The sequence below is a fragment of the Thunnus albacares genome, chromosome 4 (assembly GCF_914725855.1).
Source record: "Thunnus albacares chromosome 4, fThuAlb1.1, whole genome shotgun sequence".
Lineage (NCBI taxonomy): Eukaryota > Metazoa > Chordata > Actinopteri > Scombriformes > Scombridae > Thunnus > Thunnus albacares.
In genome coordinates this window covers 13,526,214-13,542,189 of record NC_058109.1, presented here as the reverse complement: position 1 = coordinate 13,542,189, position 15,976 = coordinate 13,526,214, and the positions used below count along the sequence as shown (strand labels likewise).

The window sequence follows — 15,976 nt, the reverse complement described above, 5'->3', positions numbered from 1 at the left end:
GTATATTTCATACATTGTCGTGTGATTTCTCCACCTAATTGTCCTATTCATGACATGACAGATTTACAAGCAGCTGTGTCAGGAAGAGAGGGAGATTCAAAATCAAAGTGTGAAGCTTGAGTGTTCTCTGAAAGGCATTCTGCGTGAAACCTTTCTTCAGAGGTTCATTTCAGACAGACACTGGAACAGTCTGCAAGAACCACTTGTGAGTCAAACTGGATTAAAAACAAAACAAAAACAAAACATGTAAATGTGTAAACTGAGCTAGACAGAAGATAAGATGTTATTAACTTATCAGTTCATATTTACGAAACAATTTTTAGATGGAGGATGGTTTTGAGACCCGGAATAAGAAGCCCAGTCTGATTATGGAGTGGTTGGGTTTGGGTTCCACCGCCTTCCTGCAGAGGGAGACAGAGAGTGCAAATGACGGTAAGCCTTTTACTATAAGTGGAGCTCCACTAAAACATTGAAAGAGTACTTCTGTCATTATACTTTCAAAGCAATTTGTATTCACACCAGCCCTGGCTGCTCCATTTCAGCTCTCTCCAAACCAGCTGAAATTGACACTTAAGAGCTTTCAAAAAGGATCATTAAATTCTAAACTCAAAGCAGCAGGATTTTGTAGCTACACAATGATAAATAATCCAGCTCCCAGTTCAGCCAGACCACATCTGAAATTTACCAAGAACATCCACCATTTATCATAGAATATACAGTACATACAGTATATTGAATGTAGACTGATATTGTCTGTCCCCTCACTCAGTTTCTGTGCTATTTTACTGTATTTGAGGACATTTTCTTGTGTATTATTATGCACATGCAACTTTATAAGTTGGAAATGAAAACTAAAATTCTGTACTTCAATTGTACTGGGTGAATGAAATCATTCTGATGCTACGTGTTAGATATAGCAGCAGAAGAACCAATGGAGCAGGAGGAAGAGGACCTCATTGAAATCGCAGAGGAGGCAGATCTGATCCAGGCGGAGAGGATTATTGATGACAACATTGTTCCCAGAGGTGGTAGAGATGGCAGAAAGAGGGAAGTCATGGAGGATACTGTCAGAGAAGTGCAAGAACTGATGCTGGCTATGAACCTGGATAAAGCTGAAATAAAGGCTGAGCAGAGTGAGGAAGGATGGGAGGTAAAATCAAGATAAGAATTTTCATGTCGAGATTGTAATGAGTTCACTAGTTCAAACTTTTTTGCAATCCCTTAATAAATTGATTGAGAATGTGGTTATGAAGGGCAATAGTTGATTGGTTTGGTGGGAGTAGATGTATATGCATATATGTGTTTACAGTAAATGGTCAACAGAAACACAATTAAGTGCCTTGCTTAAAGGAATACTTCATCAAAAATCTTTCTTTTGAGTATCAAATACTTTCAGTAGGCTATAAAGGTCTCTTGCTTGTGTGCAAAGAAAGGCAGCTGTAGTCAGCTTGGATTCACAGCAGTTACAATGGATTCCAAGGCTAATGCTGAAGTAGGATGCACCATCCTACTTAAAGGTATAATATGTAATTATTCCACATTAAAATGTCTAAAAACAACTAGACCTAGGTTATATATTTTGTTGAGTTGTGTACTTAGATTATCCCAAATGTTTCCAACAATTTTCAAACCCAGAGAAATCTGTAATTTAATCAAAGTAACGGACTGTTTCATTTGGTCGCCTGTCAATGGCGTCTTACCTCCTCTACCAAAGAGTAAACACGCACAAGATGCATGTGGCGGTGCTGTGTTTGTCCGCTACAATGGCGTCTACCAAAGAGTAACTTACACACATACAAGAAAACACATTGGCGTTGTGGCTGTTCCACAGAAACTGTTTCATGATAAATTTAGGTCGCTTTTAACTATATATTTTAGCCGGAAGAAGGATTTTGTCATTGGATGTTTGGATCTTAAGTTATCAGATAAATAAACTGGGCAAACGTTAGCAGCAGCTCGGCTAACAGCCCCTCCAGGAAGTCCGGTGGTCACCAAACCTCGTCGGAGAAATATTGGTTTTTTAGGTGAAACAGCTTTAATTAGTATTTTAATGATTTTAATCTGCATGTACGTTTGTTTTTGGAGAGACCTCTGCGGATAATTCGGCTCCCGGGAGAAATCTGCTGAACGTCTGGATCTAAAGTTATAAGAGAAATAAACCGAACAAGTGTTAGCAGCAGCTCAACTGATTTTTTAAGTGAAACAGCTTTATTTAGTGTTTTTACCTGTAATCTCCGGGTCCGTTTGTTCTGGAGAGGAGGATACCTCTGTGGGTAATTCGGCTCCCGGTAAAAACATCCCGAATGATTAACACTGGAGTAATCCTATCCCGGTGAAGCTGGTTATTTAACGATGAAGACAACAACTCCCATGATCCATTGCTACTTCATACCGTCACACTCTGTCTTTTGTTATTGTTTTGATTGAGAGACCCCTAGCGGCTGAAATTACATATTGTGCGTTTAAATTACAGAACAAAACAATTTACCAGATTAGCTAGAATTTAAAGCAGGTTAAACAGTTAATGAACTGAGGGTCTGAAGTTCACACATTACCCTGTTCTGGTCTGTACAGATACAACGGGAGCAGAAGAAAAAGATAAAGAGCAAAATCAAGAAAGAGCTGGGGAAGACCACGGCTATGACTGATGAGGAGGAAGAAAACGTCTTGGATATTTGGACCCTTAATTTGCCCGACCGATGGCGACTCTATAGGTCAGTCTGCATCTCTGTTTCACTTTATTTTCCTTTGCTCACAATCCATGTGCCTCTTTATCAACTCTCACTTTCCATCACTTCTCCTAGTATCTTATTTTTCTGTCCTCCTTCCCTCCTTCTTCATTTTTCTTCCTCCCTCTTATCCCCCAAGCAACCTCAGTCTGGTAGAAGTAGTCTATTCCCAGTGTGTATAATTAAGTCAACTAATCACCGGGAAAATGTATCCCAGAGGATCTTCTTACCTCAGAGAGCCAAGATGTATCTCCAAACTTCTATCACTGTGAAAACAGGATTGCAAGGACTAGTCATAATTATCATTTAAACCAGTGGTTCTCAACCTTTTCAAGTTGCAAACCCCCCACAGGAAGACAATTGCTTTGCCCTCAGACAGAACAACAACTAATTCAATTTTGGCTTTAAGTAGTGTTTTTAGATTTATTGAAATAACAGCACCTTCACAGTCAACAGCCAAAAAGAATAATAATAGATAGAAATACATTCTCATATTACTTAGGTAACTGAGCCTCTTAACATGTATTAAAACAGAGTATGTAAAGTGAAAGATGTGATGCAAAACACTTGCATCACATCTCAAAACAACATGAATCTCAATTTGTCAGTTCTGTTCAACAGAGAGTCACAAGAAAATAAGATGTAAATTTACACAGCAGACCTTTGTTGGTGCATCACAGAGTCAAGGACTCAATTTAGCATTTCAGTTTGCGTGGGTGATAATGTCAAGCTCCAGTTTCAAGTTGAGATAAAGCTTGTACCAGTATTGACCACAAGAGGGCAGAAAAAGACTGTGTCAGTACTAAAGTCTACATGTCCAGCTGCAGGAAAAATGAGTCTCATCTGCAGATAAACTGTTCCCTGAATACAAAACTGGTGTCAAGCAAAACCTCTCAGTTTTATGAGCAAACACAGGGCGGCGGTACAGAAATATATATACATTTGAATGGTATTTATTTTTTTCAGAGCGAATCAGTGGCCTTACAGGCCTTAGTTGAAGAACTGTTTTCATATCAGTTCATTCATTACATTTTCCTGTAATAATGGAGATTCTATCTGTTTTTTACAGACTTCCATTTAAAGGCTGGTTGCCTAATATCAATCAGTTGATTCTTTTTCTTTTTTTCCCGTCATGCAGCAGGGACATCATTCACTTACCCTCACACATTTTAGTGGGATGGCTGGACCTGCCAATTTGAACAACTGCAACTGTATTCTTGGTTTTATATAGGAGACTGCCACACAAAGATCATCTTCATCTCTGAAGGGTCGTTATCTTTATGTTCTTGATGAATGTCAGTGTGGAAAATGTCTTTTAACATAAATAAAATATATTTTAACAAATATGTAGATCCAAAGTAAAGAGTACATCCATTGCAGCTTTTGATAGTCCTGAGTATTCCACAGCTACTGACAGCCAGAATTGTTCCAGTGTGCATGATGCGAAAGCAGTCTGTATGTGCGGTCAGAAGAGAGGTCCAACAGGACATCCTCAGTTCCGACAACAGGTATTGCACACTGGAGGGGGTGAAAGGCTGACGTATCCAGTCGTATCTCTCTGGCATATCATCTTTTGGGAAGTATCTGTTGCAGTGATGTGAATTTAGCAATTTTGTTGCTAGATGTAGCAACTTTTCAGATTACCCTGGCAACTTTTTTTTCAAAAAGTACCTAGCAGCAAATTTAGCTACTTTTAGAATTTATTTGGAACTTTTGACAACTTTTGAAAAGTTTCCCAAATGCTAAAATGTGTGTGTTTTCCCTCTAAATGACACAAAAACCAGCCTGGCTGCAAAAGTGCATTGTGAGTGATATCAGCAGTAGTGACAGTAGCAACAATCATTGTTGGCTGACTGCAGCAGCAGTAGCATATGTTTGACAAGACAAACTTACATTTTTTGGTCAAATCATTTAAACTCATTCAATTCAGAGTACAAATATTTGGTTAGGAAATTACAATTTAAAAAAATAAGACAAATTTAGAATTTCCTCCACAAAGTAGCATCAACAATCTGAAGAGGGCTAAATCCTCTCAGTAATGTTACTACATACTACAACACTCCCTGTTGAAAAAGCTTTTCAACATTTAATTTAAAGAAAAAATGCATATGTATTTCTCTGGTGGTTAGTTAAAAGTTAAACTTGATAAGTTTAAATAGTTCAACAACCACAGTTAAAACACAATAAATATAGTTGGTCATGAATGTTTGATCTTGAACAGAACTTACAACATCAATCAACATGTACCTGAATTTAAAGGGTGGCTGAAGCCAGTACATGGGGATGACTGTCAGGCATACTGTGTGTACTACAAATCAGATATGCTTGCAAAAATGTATGACATCAAAAAACATTGTGCTACAGCAAAGCATATAAATAAATCAAAACTGTACAACCCTGCAACACAGTCTGCATTACAGTTGGTTAAGAATGTGGATAACTGCAAAACTGCAGAGGCTACTATGGCAATGGCCATTGGTACTCATCCACTGTGTGTGCCATTCTTTACAACTGGCTGTCAGTGCAGCATCCAAAGAAATCCCTAGGAGTGTTGAGTACTTAATCAAGGAAACCAACTGGTTTTCGATTTCCTTAAAATGGTAGGAGGCATACAAAGCAGTGTATGCTGCCATTAATTGTGGCCAGAAACCCCTGCAGATCACCAAAGTCTGTGCCACATGTTGGCTATCAATTGAGCCTGCCGTAACTCATATATTGAGCCAGTGGGAAGAACTGAAACTCCACTTTGAGTTGACCAAGGCCAGTGAGCATTGCTACATGGCGGATGTGCTCCACACCATGTATGTAGACAAGACCAACTATGTCTATCTGACATTCTTGAAATCAATCCTGTCTGACATACAAGTTGCAGTGACGTCATTTGAGGGAGAGCAAACAGATCCTGGCAAGCTTTTGGATCTGGTACACCTCTTAACATCGTTTTGCAGCAGAGTAGTCAACCTGTTCTGTTGAAGTGAATAACTGCACGGCATGTCCTTTGGCGTGTCACACTCTCAACTCCATACTCCTGGTGCAGTATGGACTGAAGCTGGCTGGTCATACCTGTTACCAGCATAAACTACCAAGTGAAGTTATGCAGCAGTTTGGGACCGCAGCAGCGTACAGCTTTAAGGCCACTCCATCCTCTTCTGCTGGTTCCAGCTCAGTGACAACGCAGTTGAACAGTGAAAATGAAGAGGATTTCCTCGCCAATTTATGATTCATCATATTTACGTATGCAAGGAATGGACTTTCTGGAACTACTGGGGACACACAGCTGATGGTGGCAGTGTGCACTGCAGTGTGAATGAGAACAGTGCCAATATCTGGAGGAAACCATTGAACAACTAGTCACTGCCAGACAAGCAGCACAACAGCCTGGAGAGAACTGGAGAGAGGTGCCTAGTGCATATTTGAGTTAAGTTGCTAGCTGCAATTGTTCAATAAGATAGCATATATGATATACCTTGTTATTAGCTTGTACCTATAATTATTGATCAGTTAGGTAGCATATTAAATAACTACCAATACAATGCTTAAAACTATAATTGTTCAGAAAGTGTAGTTTTACTAGTTAATAAGAAAATAAATAAAATGTAAGTGTTCAGTAATATGTAATGTGTCATTGTTCAATAATTCAGTGTGTTGTGTTTAAAAATAAAACAATATCTGATCATAAAGTGTTGTGTTTATATTACTTTTACAAATAAAAATATGTGGTAATAAACAAACAAATCCAAATTAACAAATTTCAAATCATATTTTTCACCGAGATGACCAGTCAATTTGAGTAACGTGTATTCTACATAGTGACGCAGTTTTATGTCATTACGTAATGACATCATCACACAATGTAATCACAACGTCATTTAGCAACTTTTAGCGACAAAGCGACCTGCCTTTAGCAGCTTCCTGAAAATTAGTTGGCAAAACTGATCTGTTGAAATTGTCAAGCAGGCTTCTGTAGTGAGTGGCAGTAAGCCCTTTAATTTTTTGAATGCTTATATCCTAAGTGTCCATAAAGTCCTTGACTTGAATGGCCCATCGCTTGCCTTTTTTAAAATGTTTTTACCCTGTCAGAAAGAGCAAGGATGTTTGAGTTTGAGCCTTGGAGGGACATGTTTAGACAGTTCAGTTGGTCGAAAATGCCTGCCAAATATGCAAGGCTAGCAACCCACTACAGGTCAGTCAGATGTTTAGTGAGGGAATAACCACTATCTGATCGGAAGATATGGACGAGTTCAGTCTGGTCAATACGTTACCCTGAGAAAGTCATCTGACCTCTGTGTGAAACAGTGGTGATTCATGGTCTGATCCCATTTCATGGCAGAGTGTGGCAAACTCTGGTTTGCACTGGCCAGGATTTTATGGAGTGTGCTAGCTATTTTTAGCTCTTGTCATTGCAATGGCTGCTGGGTGGATGTAGCTCTCAGCAATAGTGTGGAGCTTTTTTGATTGAGCCACTAGATATGCCACTTCATATGAAGCTGCCAGGGCCCTAGCAGGGACTGTAGCTTACTCACTCACCACTGTCTTTTTGCTCGAAGTTCTCCTTCCTTATGTTGAAAAACCTTTAAGGATTTGTTGATGTGTGAGATGCGTTTTGTTTCCCGAATGTCTCTTAAAGGACCAGTGTGTAAGATTTAGTGACATCTAGCGGTGAAGTTGCAGATTGCAACTAAATGAATACACCTCCCTCACCCTCCCCTTCCAAGCATGTGGGAGAACCTATTGTGGCCACGAAACTTGTGAAAGACACAAATGGCCCTCTCTAGAGCCAGTGTTTGGTTTTTCCGCTCTGGGCTACTGTAGAAACATATGCATAGGCGGTGAAACATGGTGGCCTCCGTGGAAGGGGACCCTCTCCCTATGTAGATATAAAGGGCTCACTCTAAGGTAACACAAACACAATGATTCTTATTTTCATGGGATTATACACTAATTAAAACATACTTATGAATATTATATTCCATTTCTGCCAAGTCCGTTCCATTAGATGCCACTAAATCTTACACACTGGTCCTTTAATTTTAACTGGTTTTAAGATTTCATGTGCACGTACTTCTGAACAAATAACACACTGAATATTCCATGTTGTTTTTGGCTATGTATGTAAATCCATATTACAGATAGTCAGGGTGATATTTCCCGAGCTTTTTTTTTTTTTTTAAGTGTGTCCAATCAGAGTCACACTTTCACTCTCACAAACACACAATAAAATCTACTCTAAGGCAAATTGTATCACTGGTACAGGCGATAAGATGTAAAAACCATTCCCCAGTCTAAAATATGTTATTTTATTTTTTTCTCCACAACCATCTTGTGACCCCTGGAAATTATCTCTCAGGTTGAGAACCACTGATTTAAACTAACAAATAGATAGATACAATGTGTCTTGCTGTAATTGTTTAACAACACTGTAATATCAAGCTCCATACTTTTTCTCTTTTACCTTGGCTCTGAGTATACTTCCATTATTAATTTACTTTGTATCTGCAGGTTGTGGGTAGCACGCTACAGAGTCGAGCTTCGCACCAGAGCTCTGGAGTCTGAGCAGGCCTATCAGAGCGCAGTGGACAGATTGGCTGATGTGAAACGTCATGAGAGCCTCTGTCTCCTCAAGGAAGCCACGGTACAGTATTACCACAGTAATAAATAATAGGAATAGTGTTTTTTTTTTAATGATCCTACAGTAGATCATTGTTTATTTAAAACTTCCATCAGCCATGTCTATTCTTATGTAAAAAGGAAAGTGAAATACACATCAGGTTTTGTAAATGTGACATAATACATTGTTGTACTTTCTTAAATCAAGTAGGAAGTCATGCTCATTTAATGTAATAACATAACCATCAAGCTTGTTTTTGAGTAATCTCTGGGCTTCAGATATGACATGTTTAAGGGTCGCCTGACCCAAATTATAAAAAACATTTTCTCAATAACATCTAGGTATAGTTTTGGCATTATGTACCTTTACTTTTTGAGATATCAATCTCTGAGATTACTGCCTCCAGCCCAATACAATGAAGATGAATGGAATTTTTCTTTTGTTGCTTCCAACAATTGAAGGTCAGTGGATTATCCAGAGTAAATGGGCAACTTTTTGTGAACATATGTTGCTTTAAAGACATATTTTTAAGGATTATTTTTCATTGCTGGGAGTACCACAAATGAAATTCCATTCACCTCCATTGTATTGGGTTGGAGACAGAAATCTCAGAGATGTAAATCTCAAAATATGTAGGAATTTATATTTATTTTGGAATCTTACTATAAAAATATAAAATAATACGCCTTTCTTGTTTATCAGCACACAACAGGGTAGATATAAGTTTCACGTAAAGGCATCAGCATGCTTCAAACTAAGCACTTGAAGGATCAATAAACAGTGTTGGAAACCCCTCTCTCAATGCCATTGCAATATTGCAATAGGAGGGCTGTGTCCAACAATTTTTGTGAATTTCCAGAACCAACAATCTAAGCATACCCACTTCCTGCAGCGATTGGCTAAGTGTGTGGAGGTGAGAAAGAATAAATTTCTCTCTCAAACTCAAGTCTTGTCCACACTTTGCCATGTACAGTATTATTGTGTCAAAGAAATTAGCTGTCATAAATGCTTTCAGGGAGAGACTGTCTGAAAGTGCACGCCGGTTTCCCTATTTCAATTATCTTTGTGTCTCACTGCTCTCTATGTTGGCAGGCATTTGACTTTGCCTGAGTGTGGCCATTCAGAACAGCTAAAAAACACTTGCCTGTTAGACATGGTCAGATGACACTGTGCAAAGTTCATTTTAAGCATACCCTGGAATTAAGGGAGATTCGTCTGCAGTGGTATAACCCCTCAAAAAGTCATAACACTATTAAATATGTTGCTAATTAATACGAGTAATATTACTTACAGTGGCAGAAATACAACTGTTTGTGGTAATAGTATTAATCAGAAAAAGGGTAGAGGTTTTATACTAGTATTGTGTGTAAATAAACTCACAGATAACCTGTCCATCAGGTTATTGGAATGACAACAACAGGGGCGGCCAAGTTCCGTAAGACTCTACAGGAAGTTCGTCCAAGTCTAGTGATTGTAGAGGAGGCTGCAGAGGTTCTGGAGGCCCACACCATCACCACATTGAGTGAAGCATGCCAGCACCTCATCCTCATTGGAGACCACCAGCAGGTAAGAGCCCACACTGACAAACAGGCCAATGTTTCCAGAACTGTTGGTGGGCCTGCATCTATATATCTATCTATATGTGCACTGATGTGTTTTAATAAGTCATCATCCTCTAACTGAAGTTACCTTATTTACATGCCGAGGTGAAAATTTAAAGGACATTCTGTCATGGGGGATTGTGTAGTTGTCTACAGTGTCTTTGTGTGTTGCCTTGAGGGAAATGGATGCTGGACAAAAAAACCCCAAAAACATACCATGCCAGCCATTACAAGATATAGAGAAGAGAAGAGTGAGGAGTGATATGCTGGACATCAGAAGACTATTACAACAACTTGTCAGGGCTTGCCAAGGACATATAGCCAGGCAGCCTGTCTAGCAATCTGTACTATGGGTTCACAACTACACACACTTCTATCACACATCTCAATATTCTGTCCTAGTCTCCTCTTGCTGTGTAACTTCTGTCTGCTCTTTTCTCATATCCTAATATTTGCTTGTTGCACCCAGTTTATGCATGAATTTATTCATGTATTTGACTATACAAACAAACCTGACTTCTTACAGTTGTACTGAAAGTTTAGCAAGTATAAGAATGGAATTTAAAATAGAGTGTAACTTGAAAATTGCTTTATTTTAACCTGGGCTTGGAAATCAATTGCTATTTTCATACATCAGATATAAAAGATTGATGTAAAAGTAATTTACCACTATTCTCGAGGCTCTTTTTACTCTTTTATACAAGTGGGTGCTATTTAATGTGCTAGACACATTTTGACAAGTACAAGTAAATAAATAAAGAAATATCAAAGTATCTCCTTTAAAACTACTAGAAAATTAAATTGGTACAGGTGTGTTAATAAGCATTTATGAAAAGCAATCACGATAAGACAGGTTTAATGGGTTTAAATCCATTTGATAGTATTCATTTTGACTCTGTGTACAAGTGTTTGGAGCTTTGTTTTTGTGGAACCCAAACTTGAACCTGTGCATGTAATGGAGGAGGATGGATCACACTTTCTGAGTAAAATAAGCTTTGGCATTGTTGTGCTGTTCATTAATCACAGGTTTGGTGTTGAATCGAGCAGAACACAATGCTTCACATTTATACTAGAATTTGTCTTGCCTCCCCCACACCCCTCCCACATGAACAATCACACTCTGTCCTCTAGCTAAATTAGGTTTGCATACATACACACACACACACACACACACACACACACACACACACACACACACACACACACACACACACACACACACAGAGGCAGAACAACGAAAACTTAACAGGACAGCAAAAGAAAGTTAGAGTGCATTTGCACACATTCTATATTCCCATCCAGTCCCTTCAAAACAGAAACCCAACCCAGAATATTGTTTATCCCTTCTAACCTTGATATAGATGGGTTCTTCCACCTGTGTCTAAGCATGATATAATTTCCACTAGCATTTAATTGCAAATGTTCTGATCACCTAAGGCATGTGACCATGAAAGTCATCCTTCTATTCTTCACTGACATGGTTATGATGTTGTGCTCTTTAATAAACTTAAATGTGCTAATTTAATACCTGACATGTTCACTGAATAGTCACTGAATGGAAGAGACTAAAAGCTGGAAATAAGAAAGTTGCTATGCATATTGTTATTATTTTTTCTTTAAGAACTTGAAAAAATATCAAAATTACAAGGAATTGGCCTGTTGGTCATGAAAGCATATTTCTAGCTCTGAAAAGCTCTCCATTAGGCCACAGGAAGACCATAAGTTCCATCTCAATTTGCACGAAAAATAAAAACCAGGGCATCACATTTTATTTTTCATCAACAATAATACATGAACATTAATCGTTTAGAACATACGGTATGATTTAAAATGTAATTTCTTTCTGCAGCTGCGCCCCAGTGCCACAGTATATGAACTTGCGAAGAACTTCAATCTGGAGATGTCCATGTTTGAGAGGCTGGTGAGGATGGGACTCCCTTTTGTCAGACTCAACTACCAGGTTTGTGTTATTGCATCTTTGATCAATCATTAAAATTTAAAAATTCTTCAGATGATAGTCTAGTTAAAGACAGAGTTAAATGCATCATCCTTAAAAATGTCTGTAGGTTTGTGTGCGTCATTGTGCCTGTATGCCGCTGTCACACTAAAAATCAGTGGGTTAAAATTGTACCCATTTTGGTTTAATATAGCACCAATACAACATCGGGTTAACTTTAGCCAATAGCAATCTGTTATTTTGACCTAGTGTTTAACACAACAAACTTCAGCTAAAAACTGTCACAGATTTATTGTTTCTTGTGCAAAACAATGTTTTTGTGCAAAAAAAAACAATGTTTTGCTCAAGTAACAACAACAATTATTAACAATTAATAACAACCGTGACATGTATGTTTAAAAAGAGTAGATTATAAGAAGCTTTACTTTGCTTAAATAACCCAACAGTAAAATAAACAATAATACTAAAAATGTGTTAAAACAACCCATTGTCTTGAGTGGCTTTCTGGGTAACGTTAACACAGTATTGCAATGGTGCTATATTGACCCAAACTGGGTAAGATTTTAACCCTCATTTTAGTGTTTATGTGTGATTGACTTTATCTGTGCTTTTGTTTGTTCTTTCAGCATCGTATGAGGCCAGACATTGCCCGTCTTCTGACCCCACACATCTACTCAGAGCTGGAAAACCATCCCTCTGTATTGAACTATGACGACATCAAGGTGTGTATTGTATTTGATCTCCTGCTGTGTCTCCATTCTGCTTGTTTTTCCTAACAGTGAATATCTGTTTACTTGCTTGCATGGATAAAAAGCATCTGCATCAGTCTTTTAAACTTTTAAATATATTTTCAGTCAAAGTCGGGCAATATGTACAAGAGTAAGAATACATAATTCAAAATAATATGATAAATATCAAATAATAACATAGTTGATGTTTTTATTAAATTCTGTCTTACAGGGCCTCAACAGCAATTTATTCTTTGTGGAGCATAACAACCCAGAAGAAGAGATCAAAGATGGGAGAAGCCATCAGAACCAACATGAGGCCAAGTTTGTAGTTGCTCTTTGCCGCTATCTTCTCTTTCAGGACTACAAACCAGAACAAATTACCATCCTAACGACGTATACTGGCCAGCTCCACTGTCTGCGCAATCTTATGCCTGCCAAACAGTTCTCAGGGGTCAAAGTGCATGTAGTTGACAAGTACCAAGGAGAAGAGAATGACATTGTCTTGTTGTCTCTGGTCCGCAGCAACAGGCAGGGTAAAGTTGGCTTTTTGAATATCCCCAATCGTGTCTGTGTAGCCTTGTCCCGTGCCAAGAAAGGGCTCTACTGTATAGGCAACAGTGCAATGCTAGGTCAAGTCAAACTGTGGAGCAATATCTTCCACACTTTGAGGGAGAAGGACCAGGTTGGGAAGGCTCTGACCCTGTGCTGTCAGAATCATCCAAATCGACAAGTAAAAGCATATTGTGCTGATGATTTCCAACAAGCCCCTGAGGGGGGCTGCACCCAGCCTTGCGAGTTCCGTTTGGATTGTGGCCATGTTTGCTCAAGAGTCTGCCACCCCTACGACCCAGAGCACAAGGAATACAAGTGTGGCAAGAAGTGCCAGAAGATTTTATGTGATCTGGGACACAGGTGCACATTGGTTTGCTATAAAAAATGCCCAGAGAAATGTCCAGTGAAGGTTGAAAAGATCATACCCCAGTGTCAACACAAGCAGATGGTTCCTTGCCACCAGGACCCGCAGACATTTGCGTGCCAAGAGCCTTGTCAGAAAATGCTGCGGTGTGGACATCCATGTGATTCAACCTGTGGGGAACCATGCACCAATATGTGCAAGGTAAAGGTCACCGTAAAACTTAGGTGTGGTCACAGACAGCAAGACGCTTGCTTTTATAACACTCAGGAAGAGGGGCCTGAATGCAGGACCCCTTGTGAGCATCAGCTAAAATGCGGCCATGCCTGTCGTGGTACTTGTGGCAAGTGTTATCAGGGACGCTTCCACTACCCTTGTTTACACCAGTGTGAGCGTCTCCTGATTTGCTCTCACAAATGCAGGGAGCCTTGCACTCGTGATTGCCCCCCCTGTCGGAGACAATGTGAGAATTTCTGCATCCACAGCAAGTGTATGAAGCCATGTGGACAGCCCTGTGCTCCGTGCATCGAACCCTGTGCTTGGCAATGCCCTCACCAACGCTGCAGTAAGCTTTGCTATGAGCCATGTGATCGTCCGCCATGCACCCAACCCTGTGCCGAGACCCTGGATTGCGGCCACCCATGCATAGGTCTTTGTGGAGACAAATGTCCAAGCAAATGTCGCATCTGTGATAATGATGAGGTCACAGAGATTTTCTTTGGCACTGAGGATGACCCTGAGGCTCACTTCATTGAGCTAGAGGACTGCAGGCACATCATTGAGTACACAGCCATGGACATATACATGGGGCTGGATGACAATGAGCAGGCAAATGGAGAAGAGAAGGTGGCTATAAAACTGAAGGAATGCCCAAAGTGTCGAACTCCAATCCGCAAGAATCTACGCTATGGATCTCACATCAACCGCAGCCTAGCTGAGATTGAGATGGTTAAGGAGAAGATAATTGGGAATCAGGAAGATATAAAAAAGCACAAGAAGGCCCTTCAAAAACAGTGGAAGGACAATCTTGACATGTGTGGCATGCAGAAAGAATATATGAATATCCAAAAAAGACTGGAGACACGCTATCTCACAGCAAATGACTTGTGGGTCGTGGAAAACAAGATGGATTTCCTAATAAGAGTTGCAAAACTTCTGAAGATCAAAAATGAAAAAATGTCAGTCCTTCAAAGCTACAAGTTTGAGAAGACTGTCGAGGAGTTTGTGCACTGGCTCAACAGCTACCAACAAAAATTCACAGACCAGCAGGTCTTTGATTTGCAGAGGGAGCTACGGAGACTCACCCTCCTGGCTGAATTCAATGCCCGTTGCCATATGGCAAGCGAAAGAGGACAAAGTGACAAAATTCAATCTGAGGTCCAAACAATAAAAAAAGTTTTGGAAAAGCTGGGCCAATTCACTGAGCAAGATGAAGAAAGAGTGAAAGACATCATGAAGGAGCTGAACCAAAAGATTCCACTCACAGGCTTGGGGATCAGTGAAGAGGAGAGAAAGATGATCGTCTCGGCTATAAAACTGCCACCGGGACACTGGCACAAATGTCCTAATGGCCATGTCTATCTCATAACAGACTGTGGGGGGGCTATGGAGAGGCGAACCTGCCCTGATTGTGATGCTACCATTGGTGGGGCCAATCACAGACTGGCCAGTGGCAACCAGGTCGCCTCAGAGATGGATGGAGCACAGCACCCTGCTTGGTCTGAAGCCAACAACCTTCTAAACTTTGATCCACTTGACTTATGAAAGCCAAAGTCTGTGGTTTTAGTTGCCTTCAGTCCAAACTGTTAGTTGCAAAACCTGTGAATGGCAGGTTATGGCTTTACTATAATAATCAGTTTTATTCATACTGGATTCTCTATTGTTCTCCATAAAAAATACTGTATTCACATTAATTTAAGGGAAATAAAGAAGTTTTCTATTTCTGTTCATGGCAATCAATTCACCTGTAAGATGGATGGGGCAGAGCACTTTGCTTGAGATCACAATCTTGCATGAAATTGACTTTTGACACCCTTTATTGAAAATACAGACTTGTGTATTAATACAGTAGCAATAATCTATGATACTTTTATATCAACAAGTATTTACTTTTCTCTCTATCATGAACTGATATGAATAGCGTGGACTTCCAGTTCATGAGAGTTTTGGCATGTGCTGTTCAAAACATAGTGGATAGTGGTTTTGTTTTTAAAAATATATATTTTGCAGTTTGTCAAAGGGTAAGTGTTGGATAATAGCTTGCTGAATGATTGGTCAAATATTAACTGTAACCTCAGATACTGTATGTTCAAGGCTCCTGTGTAAGTTGTCCTGTGCCTTAACAATAGGTGGCAGTAAATCACTGTAAAAGAACAACATGACTTGATTGTTATCATGCTTGCAATTTGCTCAAATATAATAAAAGTATCTGAATCTA

The 15,976-nt window shown here is 39.4% G+C and overlaps 1 protein-coding gene across 1 annotated transcript in view; it reads left to right on the top strand.

The window, feature by feature from the left end:
• The window catches only part of znfx1 (zinc finger, NFX1-type containing 1), a 23,012-nt gene extending 7,036 nt beyond the window's left edge, over window positions 1-15,976 (top strand). Inside the window, exons 11-19 of the mRNA XM_044347780.1 lie at window positions 62-205; window positions 324-432; window positions 912-1,150; window positions 2,575-2,714; window positions 8,229-8,361; window positions 9,736-9,903; window positions 11,788-11,898; window positions 12,522-12,617; window positions 12,856-15,976. Of these exons, the coding sequence (XP_044203715.1) occupies window positions 62-205; window positions 324-432; window positions 912-1,150; window positions 2,575-2,714; window positions 8,229-8,361; window positions 9,736-9,903; window positions 11,788-11,898; window positions 12,522-12,617; window positions 12,856-15,303 (3,588 nt within the window). The 3' untranslated portion in view covers window positions 15,304-15,976. The remainder of the gene's footprint in view (window positions 1-61; window positions 206-323; window positions 433-911; window positions 1,151-2,574; window positions 2,715-8,228; window positions 8,362-9,735; window positions 9,904-11,787; window positions 11,899-12,521; window positions 12,618-12,855) is intronic.